The sequence below is a fragment of the Dermacentor albipictus genome, chromosome 1 (assembly GCF_038994185.2).
Source record: "Dermacentor albipictus isolate Rhodes 1998 colony chromosome 1, USDA_Dalb.pri_finalv2, whole genome shotgun sequence".
In the NCBI taxonomy this organism is placed as follows: domain Eukaryota; kingdom Metazoa; phylum Arthropoda; class Arachnida; order Ixodida; family Ixodidae; genus Dermacentor; species Dermacentor albipictus.
The window spans coordinates 517,943,744-517,961,854 of record NC_091821.1 but is presented as its reverse complement, the minus strand read 5'-3'; the positions used below and the strand labels follow the sequence as shown (position 1 = coordinate 517,961,854).

At 44.1% G+C, this 18,111-nt stretch overlaps 1 protein-coding gene across 10 annotated transcripts in view; it reads right to left on the bottom strand.

Moving 5' to 3' along the window:
- gwl (serine/threonine-protein kinase greatwall) overlaps positions 1-18,111 on the bottom strand; it is a 472,763-nt gene that overhangs the window by 69,777 nt on the left and 384,875 nt on the right. For 7 of the 10 annotated variants that reach the window (XM_065444896.1, XM_065444897.2, XM_065444903.1 and 4 more), the window contains one exon: positions 14,299-14,409. In XM_065444896.1, the coding sequence (XP_065300968.1) occupies positions 14,299-14,409 (111 nt within the window). Of the gene's footprint in view, positions 1-5,376; positions 5,476-11,005; positions 11,138-14,298; positions 14,410-18,111 lie in introns of those variants that run through there. The other 3 variants (XM_065444905.1, XM_065444900.1, XM_065444901.1) reach the window with 2 other exon arrangements.

The following is an 18,111-nucleotide window of genomic DNA, read 5'->3' as shown; positions in this document are numbered from 1 at the left end:
GCTGGCCGCATGCGCAATCTCACGAGCGTCCATCACCAGCGCTGCCTTCACAGTGTCATCCAGTGAGGGATTGGGAAGCTCCAAGAGTTGTGTCTGCATGGTGGGTTGGCTTATGCCATGGACCAAACGGTCCCGGAGCAGCGAGTCCAGCTGGTCCCCGAAGGCACATGAGATAACAGGAATAACTGATGAATAACTAACTGATGAATAATAACATGAATAACTAACCTAACCTAACCTAACCTAACCTAACCTAACCCTCGTAGCGCAGTGACGAACTGCCCGAGGGTCTGTCCTTACCGGTGGCTCTTCTAAAGCCTTCCCTACAGCGACATGGCGGCAGGAATGGAAGTGATGTTTCGCCGCTTGCGGTGGTGTAGGTTGATCCATGGGCTGTACTCGTCACCAGTGTTCCGCCTGGGTTCGTGAACAAGGCGGGGCTCGAGGCACTCTCCATCAGAGAGACGGTCCAGAGCGTGGTGGTGGTGAAACAATGACTGACCGTGAGCAGCTATGCTCATTGGTGTTTATTAGGTGTTGTGACCAATGTTGCTCAACGAGCATGGCAGGCCACCGAGCCTGGCGGACCACCGAGCCTGGCGGACCACCGAGCCTGGCGGACCACAGAGCCTGGTGGACCACTGAGCCTGGTGGACCACTGAGCCTGGCGGACCAACGAAGATTACGCCCGAGGAAGTGTCGCATGCTCATCACACTTCAGAATGACTGGCCTTGTTTTGCTTGGGGTTATCTGCCCAGTCTATTAATTTGTTCTATTTGAACTGGCTCCAGCTTAAGAATACTTTCTATAATGTCTTTGTTCAGGGCATGTTAGAGTTTTTCACACATCTCTTCTTTCATTTCTTCTCAGCCGTAAATAATTAGCTTTGACCGATGGCTGTGATTCTCAAGTTCCTCAATTCTCTGCTCAAGTGAATAGAGTACTCATAGAATACATCTGACTTTGGCAGAGAACAACTTATTCATTGAGTGCGCCTAGAGCGCCCATGTTGTTGTTGACATTGCCACATATAGTTGTTGATCTTTCGTTGAGTGACTGCATTTCCCTGTCTAACAAATATTATTGCTCAGTGCAGGATGCGCCTGCATGTATCAGAAGTTTCTCGAATGTTATTGAAGGTTCACCACTGTCTGTTGTCACTGAACCTTGTGTAATCTGATTGCATGTATGCACGATGCGAATTGTGTAGTACTTTCTGGAAGACGTGCGGGCACTAATGATTACCATATATACTCGATTCTAATGCGCCCTTGATTGTAACGCACACCTGTTTTCCGTGACCAAAAGGAAAAAAAGTGCCCTCAATTGTAAAGCACACCCATTTGCCGTGACCTAAACAAAAAGTCCTTTACAGAACCCCATTCTTTCATACAGAAATTCATTCTCTCATTTGGAAAAACAAAGATTTATTCCCAATGCACTAAAGTTTTGACAAATAAAAAAAGTTGCAGTTTCGCCTGAAAGGCAAAGCATTGATTCTGAGAGCAAATTAGTAGGCAGCTAGACGAAAAGTAAGGATAGTAGTTTTATCAGCCATGTAAACATTCTCTTACTAACTAAATTAACAAGCATGGTGTCATGAGCGCACAAGCAAACATGAACATGTCTCACTCAATAACGGCGGAAACTCTTTATGAAAATGCAGGAGCGTGGAAGCAGGAGCGAGCGAATTGACCTTCGTACAACCGCTCACTTCGACGCGAACTAATGGCGAGAGCACTGCGCGGTGCAACTAGATGCGTCCACTCTGGTCTCCATTGCAGATCACTTTAAAGACAGGCCGCACTGTATGCAGCAGCTGCTGCAGCGGAACCGTGGGTGGCCACATGCGCAGAGGGGTGTTGACGATAGTTGATAGAGAAGATGTATGCTACCTTTGGCACATGGCTGTTCATTTCATTTTGTCCTTCCGGATGGGCGACAGCAAATGGCTTTCCGGTAGTGTCAGTGCACAACTGATGAGGTTTGGAAACCGCATGGCGAAGGTGCTGCCATGCCCTGTTGATTCAAAAGTTGGATTTTTTTCTTGATGTGATTCAATATTCGATTCAAAATCTACTATTCGGTATTCATACACCCTCATTAAAAATGCATTACGTTGTATTTCTTATACATACAAAGACTGAACTTAGCAAATTTCAAGAACTTTTGTTGAACCTCAAAGGCCAAAATTAGAAAATTGCTTTGTCATTTATGACGACAGACTGACCAACTGGCCCTAAGGTTTCAGCGCTTAGCTGGGCAGCTTGAAATGCTGATGCGCGAAGTCCCTAGCTGTGGGTCCAAGGAGTTGACAGTCTATGTGCTTAGGTAGTCAGACAGTCCGAGGTGCCGATACGTGAAATGCCTAGCCACGAGTCCGAGGAGTCGACGATCGATGTGCTTGGATGTGCAGTCCGAGGCATCAATGCGCGAAATGTCTAGCCATGGATACGAGGAGTCGACGCTCGATGCGCTTAGTTCATGCAGCCTGAGGTGCTGATGCACAAAGTGCTTATCCACGGGTCCTAGAAGTCCGCACGGGATGTGCCTGATTACAAAGTTTCAGGTGCCAATGTGCGAAATGCTTTGGAGTTCAAAGATTGTGCACACGGTGAGTATGGTCCCAGGTCTGAGGAGGCTTTGCGTGGTGTGCTTGATTGACGAGTCGGAGACGCCAATGCGTGAAATGCTTAGCTGCAGGTCTGAGTATTACATGTGCAATATGCTTGGTCACGAACTCTGAAGCACCAATGCTGAAAGGCTTAGCCGCGTGTCCAAGGATGCCACGTGCGAAGCGTGGTGTTCAACCTAATACCACAAAATTAACAGAACTAGAGTTCGTCAAAAATACTTGATCAATTCAAACTGATTAAATGTACAGTAAAAGCTCATTAATTTGAAATTTCGGATAATTCTAAGTAGCAGCCACGGTCAATCTAGCAATGTATTGAAAGCAATATGTAACACATCCCACTAATTCACACTGAAATCCGCACCACCATCGATAATTCGAACTCCACACCATCGTGGATGGGGAGATTGCTAGTGCGTGGGAGCACGTTGGCAATGCTGACGTCAATACACGGGCCGCGCAGCTTTGCTTTTTTCATCTGCAGCCCTTTGTTTAGACCTGACTGGAGAGAGAGGTGTTTACGCCTGGCCATGGCATGGCAAATGCCTCTGTTGCAGTCCGCTTCTCTGCGTGAGGTTCTGTACAAAGCTCAACGGCGATAAAATCGTCGCCGTGCACCATATGCTGTATGTGCGAGAGAAAGCATGCGAGGGTGAGCTGGCGAACATGGCCCAATCTTGCGTGCGCAAGCGAGAAAGGCAGGATGGATGCGTGCCCTCTCCTGTCACGCATGAGGCACGGGGGTGAGGTGGAGGAGGCATTCTTCTCCAGTGGCTGCTGCTGCTTACTGCGCGGTCATGTGAGCCGCCTTATCTTGAAAGCCATTTCCGACGTGGCCAAAGTGTGCCCCCGCATGAGCTGCATCTTCAAAGCGATCTAGGATGTTTGCAGAGTGCGTGTAGTGCCTGTAGCTTCGTATGCAATGTGTTTTCTACGTTTCGTTTGCGCTGACGTGAGAGCTGTACGAAGGTCAATTCGTTGTTGCTGCGATTTCTCACCCCAGTGTTTTTCAGTGAGTTTCCACTGTCATCAAGCGAGATGTGTTCATGTTTACTTGTGCGCCCGTGACGCTGTACTTGTTAATTTAGTTAGCAAGCGAATGTTCACAAGTTTATAGGGCCGATAAAACTACTATCCTTACTTTGTATAGCTATCTACTAATTTACTATCGCGATCGATGTTTCGCTTTTCGGGCAAAACTGCGACATTTTTTTTTCTCCATGCCAGTCGGTGCGATGAACGCGCAGATTGAGAAGAGCCATCTCGACGTCGGACACGTCGGAAAGCATTGGCCGCATCCGGTTACGTTGGCTGTGCCAGTGATTAGAAGTATAGACGTTGTTCATGTGAACATGACGTAGTGTGTGTGCGTGTGTGCTCACGCCACGTTGGACTACATACACGCCTTAACCAAGCAACTTTTTCTCTAACTTTCAGTAGTTAGAATTTTGTATACTTCAAATTTTCGTACCATCTCTGTGGAATTCGAATTAATGAGCCCTTTATTGTATCCCTTTAGTGTCCCTTTAATCTTTCGAATTGGAGCAGTTCTGTCTTAGAAAATTTGAGTAGTAAAGTTTTTCATGTGGCTAAATCTTCTGACACCAAATAGAATCACATGGCCAGAGAGGGTTGACGGGCTTGGACAAATTTCGTAGATGCTTAGGGTACAGCTGCAAGAAAACATTCGTGCCACAATTTAAGCGCCTCATATTAAGAGGGCTGCAGACAATTGCAAGTTACCCTCCTCCCTAGCCATGCTTTTTCTTCTCAACTTGTTCGCTGACAGATGGGGGCAAAGATCTGCCTACACTGGCTCTGTATCATGATACAATGTTGTGCCGTTTACTTCCACTGTCTTGGAGCCACTGCGTGAAGCCTCTCCAACCTGTCTGCTAGCTGCCTGGCCGTCGATCCACAGCGAGAGCTATTTAAGCGGCATGCGTTTAGAGTGTTCTGTCGCAGCGCTCAGCCTGTTTGGTATTCCAGTAAACGCCGGCAAGTTAGGCGTTTCGACAGATGGATGGAGGCGTGATCTCAAGCCCCTCCATACTACTACCACCACTGTAATGAAGGGGATAGTTCAGCACAATGCGTTGGCGGGCTAGTTGGTGCGAATCCATGAATACTTTGTTTAGCACATTTTTTTCTGTTGACATCAAAGATTTTTACTACTCAATACCGCCTGATGAGCTATTTCACAGTGTGATGACGTGCATCAAAGAAAGTGGTGAGGTAGATTTTCGCAATGCGACCGGGTTGTCATCGGAAGATTTCATGTTCCTTCTTGAATATCATCTAAGTGCAACTTTTATCCGGTTCGAAGATAACCTTTTTATTCAGAAAAATGGTGTGTGTATTGATTCATGTGTGGCGCCTGCTCTTTGTGATATTTTTTTATCGTTTGTCGACCGCGCTCTTAAGAGTGCCTTAAACGATGACTCGGTTCAAATTTTTAAATATGTTGATGATTTTATGGTTGTGATAAAACAGACTAACAACGAATGCTCCGTTACGATAGCTGACATTTTAACTCTGTTCAATGACAATGGCAAAGGTTTAACATTCACTCCAGTTTTTAGATTTGCAGCTATCCTTACAAACAGGCCATGCCTGTTGGATGTACTTGCCACGTGCACGTAAGAAACTTTTACCTCACGTGTCTGCACACTCAAAGATTGTGAAAAGTGCCAGTGCTTTGATGTGTCTAGAATCTTCGTTGATGAAATCTTGTCATCACTCTGCGAACCTGAGTTTTATTGCACAGTTAAATAGGCTGCAGGCTGCTGGTTACCCAAGTGTGGTGGTGACGTCAGTCTCGGAGGTATTGCGTCAGAAACTGAAAGGGAAGCCGTACAAAAGTAACTGTATTACACAAAAGAAGAGGCCTGAAGTTGTGCCATATTGCCATAGAGTGGCTCACAATCGAAAGAATGTCGCCACTAGATACCAAATTCCGGTATTATTTTCTGCTCCTCAGAAACTGTCAATATTGTGCAGCCGTATTTCTAAAACAAGTAAAAAACCAGATTGTGAAAAGAACCATGCGAAGTTTGTTGATTGCAGTGTCGGTGTAGTTTACAAGATTCCCTTAATATATGGGGTTTTACGTGCCAAAACCACTTTCTGATTATGAGGCACGCCGTAGTGGGGGACTCCGGAAATTTTGACCACCTGGGGTTCTTTAACGTGCACCTAAATCTAAGTACACGGGTGTTTTCGCATTTCGCCCCCATCGAAATGCGGTACAAGATTCCCTTGTCATGTGGCAAAGTGTATGTAGGGCAGTCAGGCCGCTGTGTTAACGAGCGCCTTAGAGAACATGAGCGATCCATACCAACAGGCACAGGTTCCAATTTGGCTCTGCATTGTAAAATGTGCCAGTGCAAACCCATGTTTTGTGATACCACAATATTGAAAAAGAGCCGTGACACCACTGCCCGAGAGTTATTGGAAGCCTTCTTCATTCACTCACTGGGGTCACAGTGCATTAGTGTGCCTTCCTTAACCTTGTACAGTGCGGAATATGGTTTTTTGGATTCTGTCGCATGAGTGCGCTCTTGTGATCGTATGTTGGTGGTTCCACCACATGGTGCTGACTGCGCATGTTCCTCTAGTTTCAGCTGTCTATAGAAGAGTAATGCAATAAAATGATGTCAGTTGAGAGTAGTGCCGTGTCCTGGTCGTCTATCTTGTGTCTGTTGTTATGCGCTAAACAAGGTATTCATGTAATGAAGGGGCTTTAGCATATACATGAGCTGCGGCCTGAACAGCCTAAAGTCACTAGAACTCTGAAAGTAATGCAGCTGTTTTCTCTTTGCGGCGGCGCTGCCTATTGGCCAGTTTCGTTCACGTGGTTAGGCGCCGCCATGGATGGGCCACCCGCAGCAGACGGGGCGCAATCGCACAGTGCTTCTGAGGTGGTTGGCAGGCGTGGTTTATGAAGTAGCTCTCTTAGTATCGCGCTCTGTGCATGAAACAGGCACAAAGGTCTCCGTGGATGCCGGGATGTTGCGCCTTCGGATGCAGCAATCGAAGAGAATGTGGCAAAGCTCTATTTGTGATCCAAAGCGGGAAGTCTGACAGCGAATGAAGGGCTGTATGGCTGCACCGCATTTGGCGCGACAAATTTGTCCCAACAAAGGACACCCGGCTCAGCGAGGTAAGCATTGTGCAAACTCATCAGCTGTGACCACAACCAGTTTTCATTTATCCTGCATTTCACCAGTTGACATCCCTATGTGGTCTGCATTGCAAGGTTCTCGATGTTTTTGTGCACGCGAGGGTGAGTGTGCATGTACGTATGATGCCTGTGTTGATTGCGCGCATGTTTGTGTGCTTGCATACGTGCGTGTGTGCTCGCACATGTGTGTGTGACAGCTGTGTTTTCGGAGATGTTGCTGTACGAGATTTTTTCTTTCTCCGCTGGTCATCGATCTTGGTAATGAGGCTCAAATAAAAACAACAAATCGTAGAGTTAACATCCTGAAACGACACATTACTTGTGAGGGACATTGAAGTGGAGGGCTTTGAGTGAATTTAGACCACCTGGGATTCCTTAACTCGCACTAACAATGCACTGCACACAGGTGTTTTTGTATGTCACTTCCATCAAAATACGGTCACCGTGGCCGGGATCAAGCCCGAGATCTTGGGATTAGTAGCCGAATGCCAAAGCAACTGAGCCACCGAAGCTGGTTTACCTTGAATAAGTACGCTCAGAGAGTGCTGACGTATTCTAGGAAACGCATCTCTTGAAAAATCTGTAATTTCACTGCAAGATACTGTATGTCATTCAGCATTTGTTTAGGGGTTTGCAAAACGCCAACATACATTTCCATATTTTGAGGCAACATACTTCAGTTGCTGCTCTTTGTTCTTCCTCATTGGCAGGACCATTTTGCTCCAGACTGACTTGAAAAGGTTCGTGCTGATGGAAAAAAAAAATGCTGAAGTGGAATGCAGTTCCCAGCATTTTCGCTTATGCACTACCAAAATGCGAACGGAAACCGCCTTTCCCTCGTGCACCTCCTGCTCTATCATCTACTATTACTGCAACAGCTGAACAGCAAGACGATCACCTGAGTAAGCATATTATTATTGTCTTATTCAAACAATTTTGATCATAAAATTCGAGGGTCTCTTCTTTTTTTCTGCAGGCCCCAATATTAACCACTCCTCACTGGAAGGGAATGAAGTGCAGCCAGGCTGTGACACTGGCAGCCAAGGCGACATTCACCTTTTGGAAGAGAGAGGTTTGTGCTGGTTGTCTTTTGCAGCGTTGGTTAAAAGAAAAGCATTCTGAACATGTACTAGACTGGCTTGCAAGTTTTGTGGAAAGATTTACACACTGAATAACAGTGTGCCAATGGATTATTTTTCAGGTGCCATTGAAGCTACTTCATCAGAAAGAAATGAGTTGGGTAATTCTGACTGCGATGAATTAGATGCAATGAAACGCCTACTAGACTTGGAGGCATGGAGACGGAGAAAGGCCGAACAGGACCAGCTAAGAGAATCCCTAGGACGCCTTCTTGCAGAAGACCAGATCTATATGCTGGAAAAGGGCACCATGAGAGGTTCTTCCTGGACCAAAGCTACGCTGGAAGGCGCACTGAAGCTGCGACCTGCATGTGGCTCTCGTGGCTACGAGTATCTGTGGGAAACTGGCTGGCCTCTTCCAGCGGAAAGGACCCTGCAAAGCCACATAGAGGACGTCAAAATGCCTCCAGCTAAATATGTATTATTTGCGTGACCTTTAAATACCTTAACTGAGTGGTTTTGTCACCCAGGAATCCTTGAAGAGGTGTTTTCGGCCCTTGCAATAAAAGTGGCCACACTTCAAGTTGAAGAGCGTTATGCAGCAATGCTGATCGATGAAATTCAGCTGACTCCAGGGCTTGATTATGACAACTCTACTAGGACAGTTATTGGTAAGTTAACTTAATGCGGCTGATGCTTACACTAAATGCTACAATCTCCAGGCCACGCTACAATTGTACCACCAGAACCAAGTGCATCTCCTGCCATAGCATGACGCAAGGTATTGTCATGGTGCTTGCTGGAGTGACCTCAAGGTGGAAACAGACTCTTGCCTACCACTTTATTGGTAAGCTCATGTTATATAGCTTAGAGAATGCACAAGTGAGTGCAGCTAATACTGTGTGTCTGATTTGTTCTTATAAGTACCGGTAGCCACAAAGCCATATTTCCACACAACAAGAAATGCAATACCAAAAAGCCCATTACTCACCCATGACAAGGTGTAATCCATATATCTTATCTTATTCACAGGAGTAGAATTAAAACTTAAAATAGATGCAAGGACTCAAGCTAACAACACTAATTTTTTGCTTTTCATTTCAGCTAGCTCATTCAATGCATCCAAAGTGCTTGAGCTTCTCTTTGATGTCATCCGCAGAAGTGAGCAAATTGGCATCTGTGTAAGGCTGCGTTACATCTGACACGGGCACTGGGAACCAAGCAGTATGGCGGTTGTGTGGTATAGTCGCCACAAGATATGGGCGACCGAAAACAAGCCCGCAGCCATGTGGAAATGGCCTGCACTTTTTAGCAGATGCTCCACACCTTCTAAACAATCTGCATGGACACCTGGTTCGAGAATAGAAAATCTGCTTGGATGCTGAGACTGTTCGGAAGCACAGGCTTCCATGTAATGAAGTAAGATTTTCATTGTGCCGAGATACTCCATTACCAAACCTTATAAGTTATACTTCAATATAAGGCTGTTTTGCATACTGCAGAAGGGAGAATAGATCAACAGTATCGAGAAGATGTAGCAACTGTCATTACATTTTATTTTATGCGGTATGCTAACTGGTATTGCACCTTGTTTTCTGTTTATGTGCAGGTGTGGCTTGATTACATTAAGCGCTTGTGTGAGGCCGACGAGAAACACGACCTCAAGCTTGCCCCACACAGCAAGCCAAAGTCCCCAAACCATTATGAAAAGATGAATGTAGGCCCCGCTTGCGCAATATTTGACCATGGCGTAGCTTCAGCAATTAAGCTTCTTGTTGAGCAAGACAAATTGCCGAAAGAAGCTCGCACAACAGCTTGGTTGTTGCAGTTTGTACACCAGTGGTTTGCTCTCATGTCATCGCGCACCTCAAAAATGGCCCTTAGTGACCTTTGCCCAGAAAAATTTTCTTCGAGGTGTCATTGAAGTGTTCCCGAAGCTGCAGATATTTGATGCAGGCAAATCTTCCTCAGTATGGAAACCAGTACAGTCTGGTGTCATCATCGCAACATGTACAGCACTGAGAGAACTCATGATAAAAGAGAGAGGCCTTAAATATCTTTTGTTAAGCCGCTTTGCCCAAGATGCTCTGGGAAACCTTTTCAGTACCATATGTCTCAAATCCCCAGTGCCAAGGGCACGTGAATTGAAGTATGCTCTGCGCATGATTATATTGCCTCAGGTTTTACAACCAAGTAAAAAAGAATCTTATCAAATTGGTGATGGAGTGCAGCTGGCTCAGTTTGTTTCCACAAAACCTAATGTCCTTGAGCCTCTCTGGAAAGAAGGAGTTGAGCAAAATGATGTAAGCCTTCCAGCTGAGGAGCCAGAAAGTCTTCACCACTTGGCAGGCTGCGTTCTCCGGAGAGGCAAGCTGTGCGGTGCGTGCAGTGCTGCCTTGGCAGTGGACGGCTCTTGAAAATGAAAAACTATGTGGAAGGCAAGGAGTCCCTGTGTATCTCGTCACGACCTGTAACAGGTCTTCTTCAGGAAGCAGATGGATATTTTCCTAGCAATGAGAAGCAGCTTATTGAAGGCAAAATGACTGTTGAGGGTCTGCAGCAAGTCGTCATCAAAAAACTTGAATGTAACACACAACTCCCTTCTTGCCGCAAAGTAATGGAAAAGGTTACTGGGGGGTTCTTCTTGTGCAGATTAAGATTCTCTCTCAGAAAAAGAAATATTGAAATGCTTAAGCTGCTGTCACCAAAATTGTGTGATAACATGTTCAGCAGATTCTCTTTCTTCAATTTTGTGGTGCGGTTTCTTATGGTGTGTAAAACTGCATTCTTGCTGCATGGTATTGAACTATGGAACTTCTTTAGCTGTAACAAAGTGACCAGCACTTTAATCAGCATTCTAGTGCAATTAATCTGATTATTTAACTAGTCTAAATACTAGAGGAAGGTGTAGACTGGGATGAGATGACTAGTATGCTATGATTGGGATGTATCAACTACAATATAGCTAACTAAAATAACTGTGTCCATAGGATTCTGCACATGCAGCAGACTTTGACACGTGTGTGTAAAGTTGCATGTGATCCATACACGGGTAGAATTGCTACTTGGTAGATCTTAGAATGCACAGACCACAGTTGTTTATTTAGTTCCAGTCAGAGTGGTTCAAGGCTAGCACCAAAATTCCAATCAAATGTTTATTGGCCTACTACATTAATAGGTAGTTGGTGGCGGACCAGTTATTTCAGTGCAAATGCAGCTTGCAGCCTTCCTCATAGCACCTATAAAATATAAAACACCAAGACATGCAGTGCTTATCTTTGTGCTTATTTAAAACAATCTGGTCTATTTTATGCATATTTTATAGGTTTATTTCATCCACATTGCTTGTTTATGTCTGAGGTGTGGTTGTGACGGTTGGAGTTCAGCTTGCATGTTTGTTCAGGCTATGTTGCCTCTGTTCCTTACACTTTTTTACACATTTTTATGGTTCACTGTACGTAATCTTTATGCGAGTATGAAAATAAATGGTTCAAAATTTTTGTGTAGATTCGGCTTTTATTGTGGCTAAACTTATATGAGATTGTGGTAAGTTTTTATGAATTCTAAGCATGCTACAGATTTGGAACAGGAGCTACATAGAGATGGGATATATGTCCAGCACTGATGATTGTAAAACTCCCTTTCAAGTTGAAGGTATGCCATTATAAAGGCAGGCGTCAACCGAATTAGAGCACTAAAATTATATTTTCTGGGAATAAGCAATATTGGTAAAACCAATAAAACCTCTGTTGGTTTATTTACCCAAGTGCACTTCATTATGGCTCTAGAAAATAGGAACGCAGCAGCAGAACGGATGCGTCTGTTGTCACCTGCAGGTGGGGTGGAGAACAAGCAGTTCTGCGCCGCGCAAAACAAATGCTCTTCGCAAATGCTGAACATCGACAGCTTGATCTGGGCTCACAGCACAAGCGACAAAAGGGAAGACATACAAACTCCTGCCCTTGTGCTCGCATATCTGTCAGTTTCACTGTACGTAATTCCAGAACCTCCACCTACCTGCTCGGCTCTAACACTTTTGAGCATGCTACTTTTGCAGCCCACCTGATAGCCTCCTGCCAAAGCTGGCGGAAGGAGAAATTTCAAACAAGCAGTTTCCAGAACAAGGTAGCCCACAAAATATTTACAAGAAACAACTGTTCACATGAAGCAGTGTAAGCTTCCAAAATGCCAAAATTGACAAATAGAAGATCAAAGAATACATGAATACTAATTCAAAAGCTTGTGGGCAGGGATTGCATGCTGAAGTAAAAGAGTTTACAAAGTATTATGTGAATAAGGGAACAAGAGAAGGCGAGGTACGTACCTACAGGAGAACGCAAAAAAAAGAATAGTTGCTGAGAGAAGGGAGAGCTGAGCAATTAGCAACAAGTAGCTATTTTACTATGAGTACGATGGTCCGGTCACTCGCTGTGGGACAAATGCGCTGTCAAAGATGCTGATTAGCACGGAACACGCACTGGTCTTTTCAGTGACTTCGGGAGCGTAAACTCCCTGCGGTCGACAAATCGTGCTCTGGCTGGAGTTTTCCATTAGCTGACCATTTCCATTCGCACAACGCGTACACACGCCAAAACACACACTTATTCCCCAAACACTATCCACGGCTTTGTGTTTCTTTTGCCGACAGGCTGCATATCCCTCACCATCTCCTCCACCGCCCATAAGCAGTCGCAAAAGGATTTTATCGGGCGTCCATGTGACCGCGGAGAGCATTGGCCCATGCGTCGACCTTGGGGTCGCCCAATTACCTCCCGCAAGCCTCCGAATGGCGACTGACAGCACATAGGGAAGAACAGGCGGGTAGGAAACAGCAAGCATAAAGGGAACATTTTCGACGCATTACACTTCTAAGCGAACAGATTTACTACGCATTTTGCTATATCGCGCTTGTATGTACCCAGCTTTCCCGCTTTAAAGTTTTCCAGTTCCCGAAAACATGTGTTTGCGAGCCTCTCACGATAACACGTTAGAGCCTCTCACAAAAGCGTTAGAACAAGCCTGCTTCTTGCGTTGTCTGCGCAATCCTGGGGACTCAAGAAAAGCAGAGGTTGCGCAGCTTTCGTACGATATTTCAAAGCTTTCGTAAACCGTAGTTTCATCTAAGGTCTCAATCATTAATACTTTCATTGGTTATTTTTGCTCAAGAATGATGAACAATTCAGCCGCAAGGGAGACTTTCTTCACCTAGCAGACGACGCACTCGCTGCGTTTGACCATTTCTGGCAACAACAGCCCAATGTTACCAGCGTGTCGCCCGCTGATTGCGGTACTTTCAGAGTTCCAGTGACTTTAGAACAGCCTGTGCAGTTCAGCCATCTGGTGGAGCAGAGCTTAACCAGCTAAACACAGGTAATATTGCTGTAGCCAAACGTAAAGCATTTTAAACCTTTAAAAAGGCAGCGTATTCACGATTACGCTGTTGCCGAAAATTTATGCCAGTTGCAAAGTAGAATATAGTTGGTCACTGCTATATTAGCTGCATGTTTGGTTGAGCTCTGTGTCTCTAGATGACTGCAACCTGCAGGCTGCTGACATTTGCGCTTCTGCCCATCTGCAGAAAATGCCCAGTCTGCCTGCATTTACCAGACATGCTAAAACTCTCTTTTGTGGTAGTAATCCTCCGACTTGAAGTGACAGTCACAAACACATAGGTGCTGGCATTGATTGGAAACCGACAGCCTAATGTGCTGCAGCCACTCCGCTCGCATGTTACCTTGCAGAGGGACACAAAGTTGCAGCTTGACACGTCACCAATCGTTGGATTCATGATACGTCACCAATCGCTGGGCGATCGATGGTGCACATGAAAAGAAAGCTCAAAACCAACAGTGACCGTGCAACTTGTATCAACACAGAGCACGTTGTAACACAGGGAGACGACACTTGCTCTGTGCCAGAGGTGCTTGGGAATAGTGATAAATTGTCACTGCGTATTCTCTTTCCAATAAGCTTTTTTAAAGGAAACAAATTTACCAGCATTTCAACTATTACAAACAACATTTGTTCACCATTAAATTGGAAAAATTATTGCGGAACAGAACCTGGGTAGCCAATCGGATAGCTTGCCCAACTGCCGTCACATGTGCCAGATACGTAGACTGTAACAGGGCAGCTGAAAGCTCAGGGGAGCAGCGCCACTGCAATCAGTAGCAATGCACATCTCTAAAACCTTATAATAAATGACATGCTTTACGTGGATTGCTTCAATGTGTCGCTTATTGATTAGAAAGGCCTACCCTAACGAATCAATATGTATGTACAAACTCATCAAAATCATTTCAGGGTCCCTTTAATGTTCCTTTTGACCACAATAAGATGTCACCTAAATAAAGTGAGCAAAGGCATCCAACTTTTCGTGGACAACGAAAAATGCACTTACCATCAAAGTAACCCGTGTCAGTGTCGTTGTCTGGGCTTGGCACAAAAGGAGGCTCCTGGTCCAGCAGGCTGCCCCATGTGACGCTCTCAAAAAACGGCAGCGAGCAGAGTTCTGCATACAGAGTCTGCATCTTCACATTCAGCGGACTACACTCCAGGCCACATAGAGCAAGCAATGCTACGAAGGTCACCAACAACTAGTCCTTTGCATATGAAAGAAAGTTATGCAGGTACACACCATGTAATGCAATGAAAAATTAGGTCTTGTAGCTCTATGTTGTGAAATATGACGTATTTATTAGATAAAAGATGTCCGAGATCTAAGCCTATTTACTACAAAATGAGTGAAGTAATGAGCATCAGTAGCACTACCGACCAGAACATAGTGTGTCGCCTACTATAGGCACCGATATGCACAAGTGACACAGTTTAAAAGTATGTCTTGCTGGGCGAGTTGGCCACAATTCATCTTGGGTACTAGGCGCGAACACACACAGGACACATGGAAGCAGATGGGACAGAGCGCCACTTACAACTGCTTTATTCCGAGGCACACCACACACTTATATACCCGTCTTAGATGCAAGGAACACAATCAGATCAAGATTGATATAGAAGCAAACTGGTTAAATATTTCTTTTCAGCCATATATATAAAGATATTGATGGATTGCTGATGCACATGTTTCCTTTCTTTCCGGTAAAGAAAGCTTCAATTACTTCCCGAGCTTTTTTTTATCTTTACTCTTAGCTAGAATCCGCGCCCCTGCAAAACATGCCTCACAAGAGCGCGACGGGCAGGACTTAATGTGCTTGGGAATATTTGGCCCTTCTTTATCTTGCTCTACATTTCTTTTGTGTTCCCTAATTCGGTCATTAACACAGCGCCCAGTTTGCCCTATGTAGAAGGTAAAGAAGGTTGCTAGCAGGCATGGGGTGCCGCTTGTCTTTTCAGCCCCCAAAAGGCTGGGAAGCCTTTGTTCTCGTATCGAAAGAATACGAGAAGATAAAAATGAATGCGGCACCGAGCATGGGCGACCGTTTATGAAGTGTGCCGAAGGTGTCGTGTACGAAATCTCCTCCTCATGCGGCCGCTCCTACACGGGGTGCGATTTGACAGGTGCGTTCACAAGCAGCCACTTGTAATTCAATCATCTGATCATCTATGTTTGTGGAAGCTTTCATTTATTGTCTCAATATTCCTTCACAGTGGCAGTGAAATTTCGTTATATTGAAATCGTGTATAAACACACTTTGTTATGGTCAGGCTGAAAATACATGGTGTTCTATGGACAAGAAGTTATAAGAAGTTATAAAAGTTAAATACTTGGTTATATCATGAATTTCATTATATCAAGGTGCTACAGGTACCATTAATGACCATGCACAATTTGGCGTACCTGTACCAAAGCAGAGTGCTGCAGTAATGATGACCGGTTTTCTATGCAAAAATTGCTCCATCTGTGCATCCTCTTTTGGCACACTGCCCTTAAACAGCTGCAGTGTGCGCCTTGCATCACACTGGTTCACCAGAGTGAGCATTTGCACTTATTGTTGAGTAGGTTCTGATGCATGCTTGTTAAGCATTTTATCTTATCTGGCTTGCAAGAAATGGCTGCTGATGAAGAAACATCAGCCCTAGCACTATCAATTCTGAGTTGCACAATTTGCATACACAGAAATGTCCTTTTCAGATCAGCCTGCAGACTGTGCAATCACATTGCATGTACACAAAAGCCCTTCCTTTTTTTTCAGTCAGAAATTATACGTTGTTAGAAATACCTTCTGCAGGGAGGCACAGTGGAGCAACTGCTATTTAATATTTACGTAAATGACATAACCAGGCTGAATAAACATGCCGAGTGTGTCATGTATGCACATGATGCTGCCATCCTTTTCCAGTCTACTAATGTTCACGAACTTGCTTAGCAAATATTAAATTACAAACATTACTGGAATGGACTAACCTAAATTGCTTAGAAATTAATGTCTCCAAAACTAAAGCTCTTTTGTTTACACCTGTGCAAAACCTAGTAAATCGTAACCTCAGTCTATACTTTGGATCAGAAAATGTAGAACTTGTACAGGAGGTCAAGACATTGGGTGTGATTTTTAATCGGCACATAAACTGAAACACACGTCGATCATGTGGCAAAATGTTTGACAAAGGCCCGTAGTATACTATGTAAATTTCTGCAAGTACTTTCACTCAAGGTTAAATTGTTACTTTATAACTTTATGTTTGCCCCTCACATATATTATTGTAACCTTGTGAAACGAATAAAAAATCAACATTAACAAACTCCTTTTATTACAAAAGAAGGCCATTTGCCACAGTGCAAATGCTTATGACGCTCACACGACCGAGCTATTTGCCAGGCTGAACGTGCTTCCTCTGCAACAGATTTTCCAGTTGAATCTTATCATGAAATACAAGCACAGTTTTAAATTTAATAATAAAGCTTTCCTAATGTTATGTACTCTCAGAAAACCTAACACTAATAATAACATTAACAATAACAATATAACATTAGGAACCGAGATCGATGGGGGTAGTACCTTTCTCACGCACAAACCATGGATTAAATAGACTAGAACACTGCAGGCCCATTTACTTAAGATACTTAAATGGCTAAGGAATTGATTTGTGCACCATTACTAGGAAAGAGTTTAAGAGATCTCTTATTCTGAACATAAATTGATTACGCCCAGTTTTACATTTCAAATGCCACACTTATTAAATATAATTTTGGCTTCTAGCGCGAAGTGAAACACGGACACAGAAAGGAGCAGACAGGACGAGCGCTATCCTGTCTGCTCCTTTCTGTGTCCGTGTTTCACTTCGCGCTAGAAGCCCAAATCATGTTACCGTACCAACTCCCCAAACTGTCTATCCTTTTACTTATTAAATTGTTATTTAGTACCTTTCGTTCAACTAATACTCCCATATGTTTGACTCTAATACACCTAATATAAGTACTAAATAATTCCATAAGTAAGTTGTCTGTACGAATGTATTTAAGTTCAACATTACATGTATTACGCATTTCACTATGTATACCTTTACTGTGTATGGGAAATATTCTATTATGAATGTGTTCTTTTGATGTAATATCCCTTGCAGGAATGTATATCACTCCATTTTTATATGCGTTGCTCACTTGTATTCATTATGTTCACATTGTCATACCTGCCAACGCTTCCGAATATTCCTAATATGTACGAATTTCGAGCAATCTTACGATTTTACGAATCTTGCTTGAAATTTTACGGAAAACATTTTATTTGATGAAAACTTACTTTTTACTCACTTACTTACTTACTACTTACGAACTTACTTTTTACCCTAAAACACACACTACCTATTTTGTTTTTAGCCGAAAACACCACTTTTACTTCGTGTAACTGCCTTTGTGAAAGGCCGTGCACACACAGAATATGTAGGGCCGACTGCGAGATGCACTAACACCAGACTAAGGGAACACTTGCCCTAGTGGGCATTTGGCAATGCATTGTCAAGAACATGCATGCTCACCCTGTCTTGGAAGCACCAACGTATTGTTTAGGCACAGAAATCAAACTGTGAGAGAAATTGTGGAAGCTCACTGGATTGAAAAACTAAAGGAAAAATGCATCAGCCATCCTTTCGTTGCATTGTTAGACAAAGAGAACTCACTCCTGTTATCATGTCTTGAACGCATTTTCGACTGGAGTGCTTGTTTTGTACGCTTAGCTGTTTTTATGTTGACCGGGTAGCGCTGATTTGCGGCATTTTATCAAAAGTGCTGTTATATGCCACTATCGGAGTGTTCTGT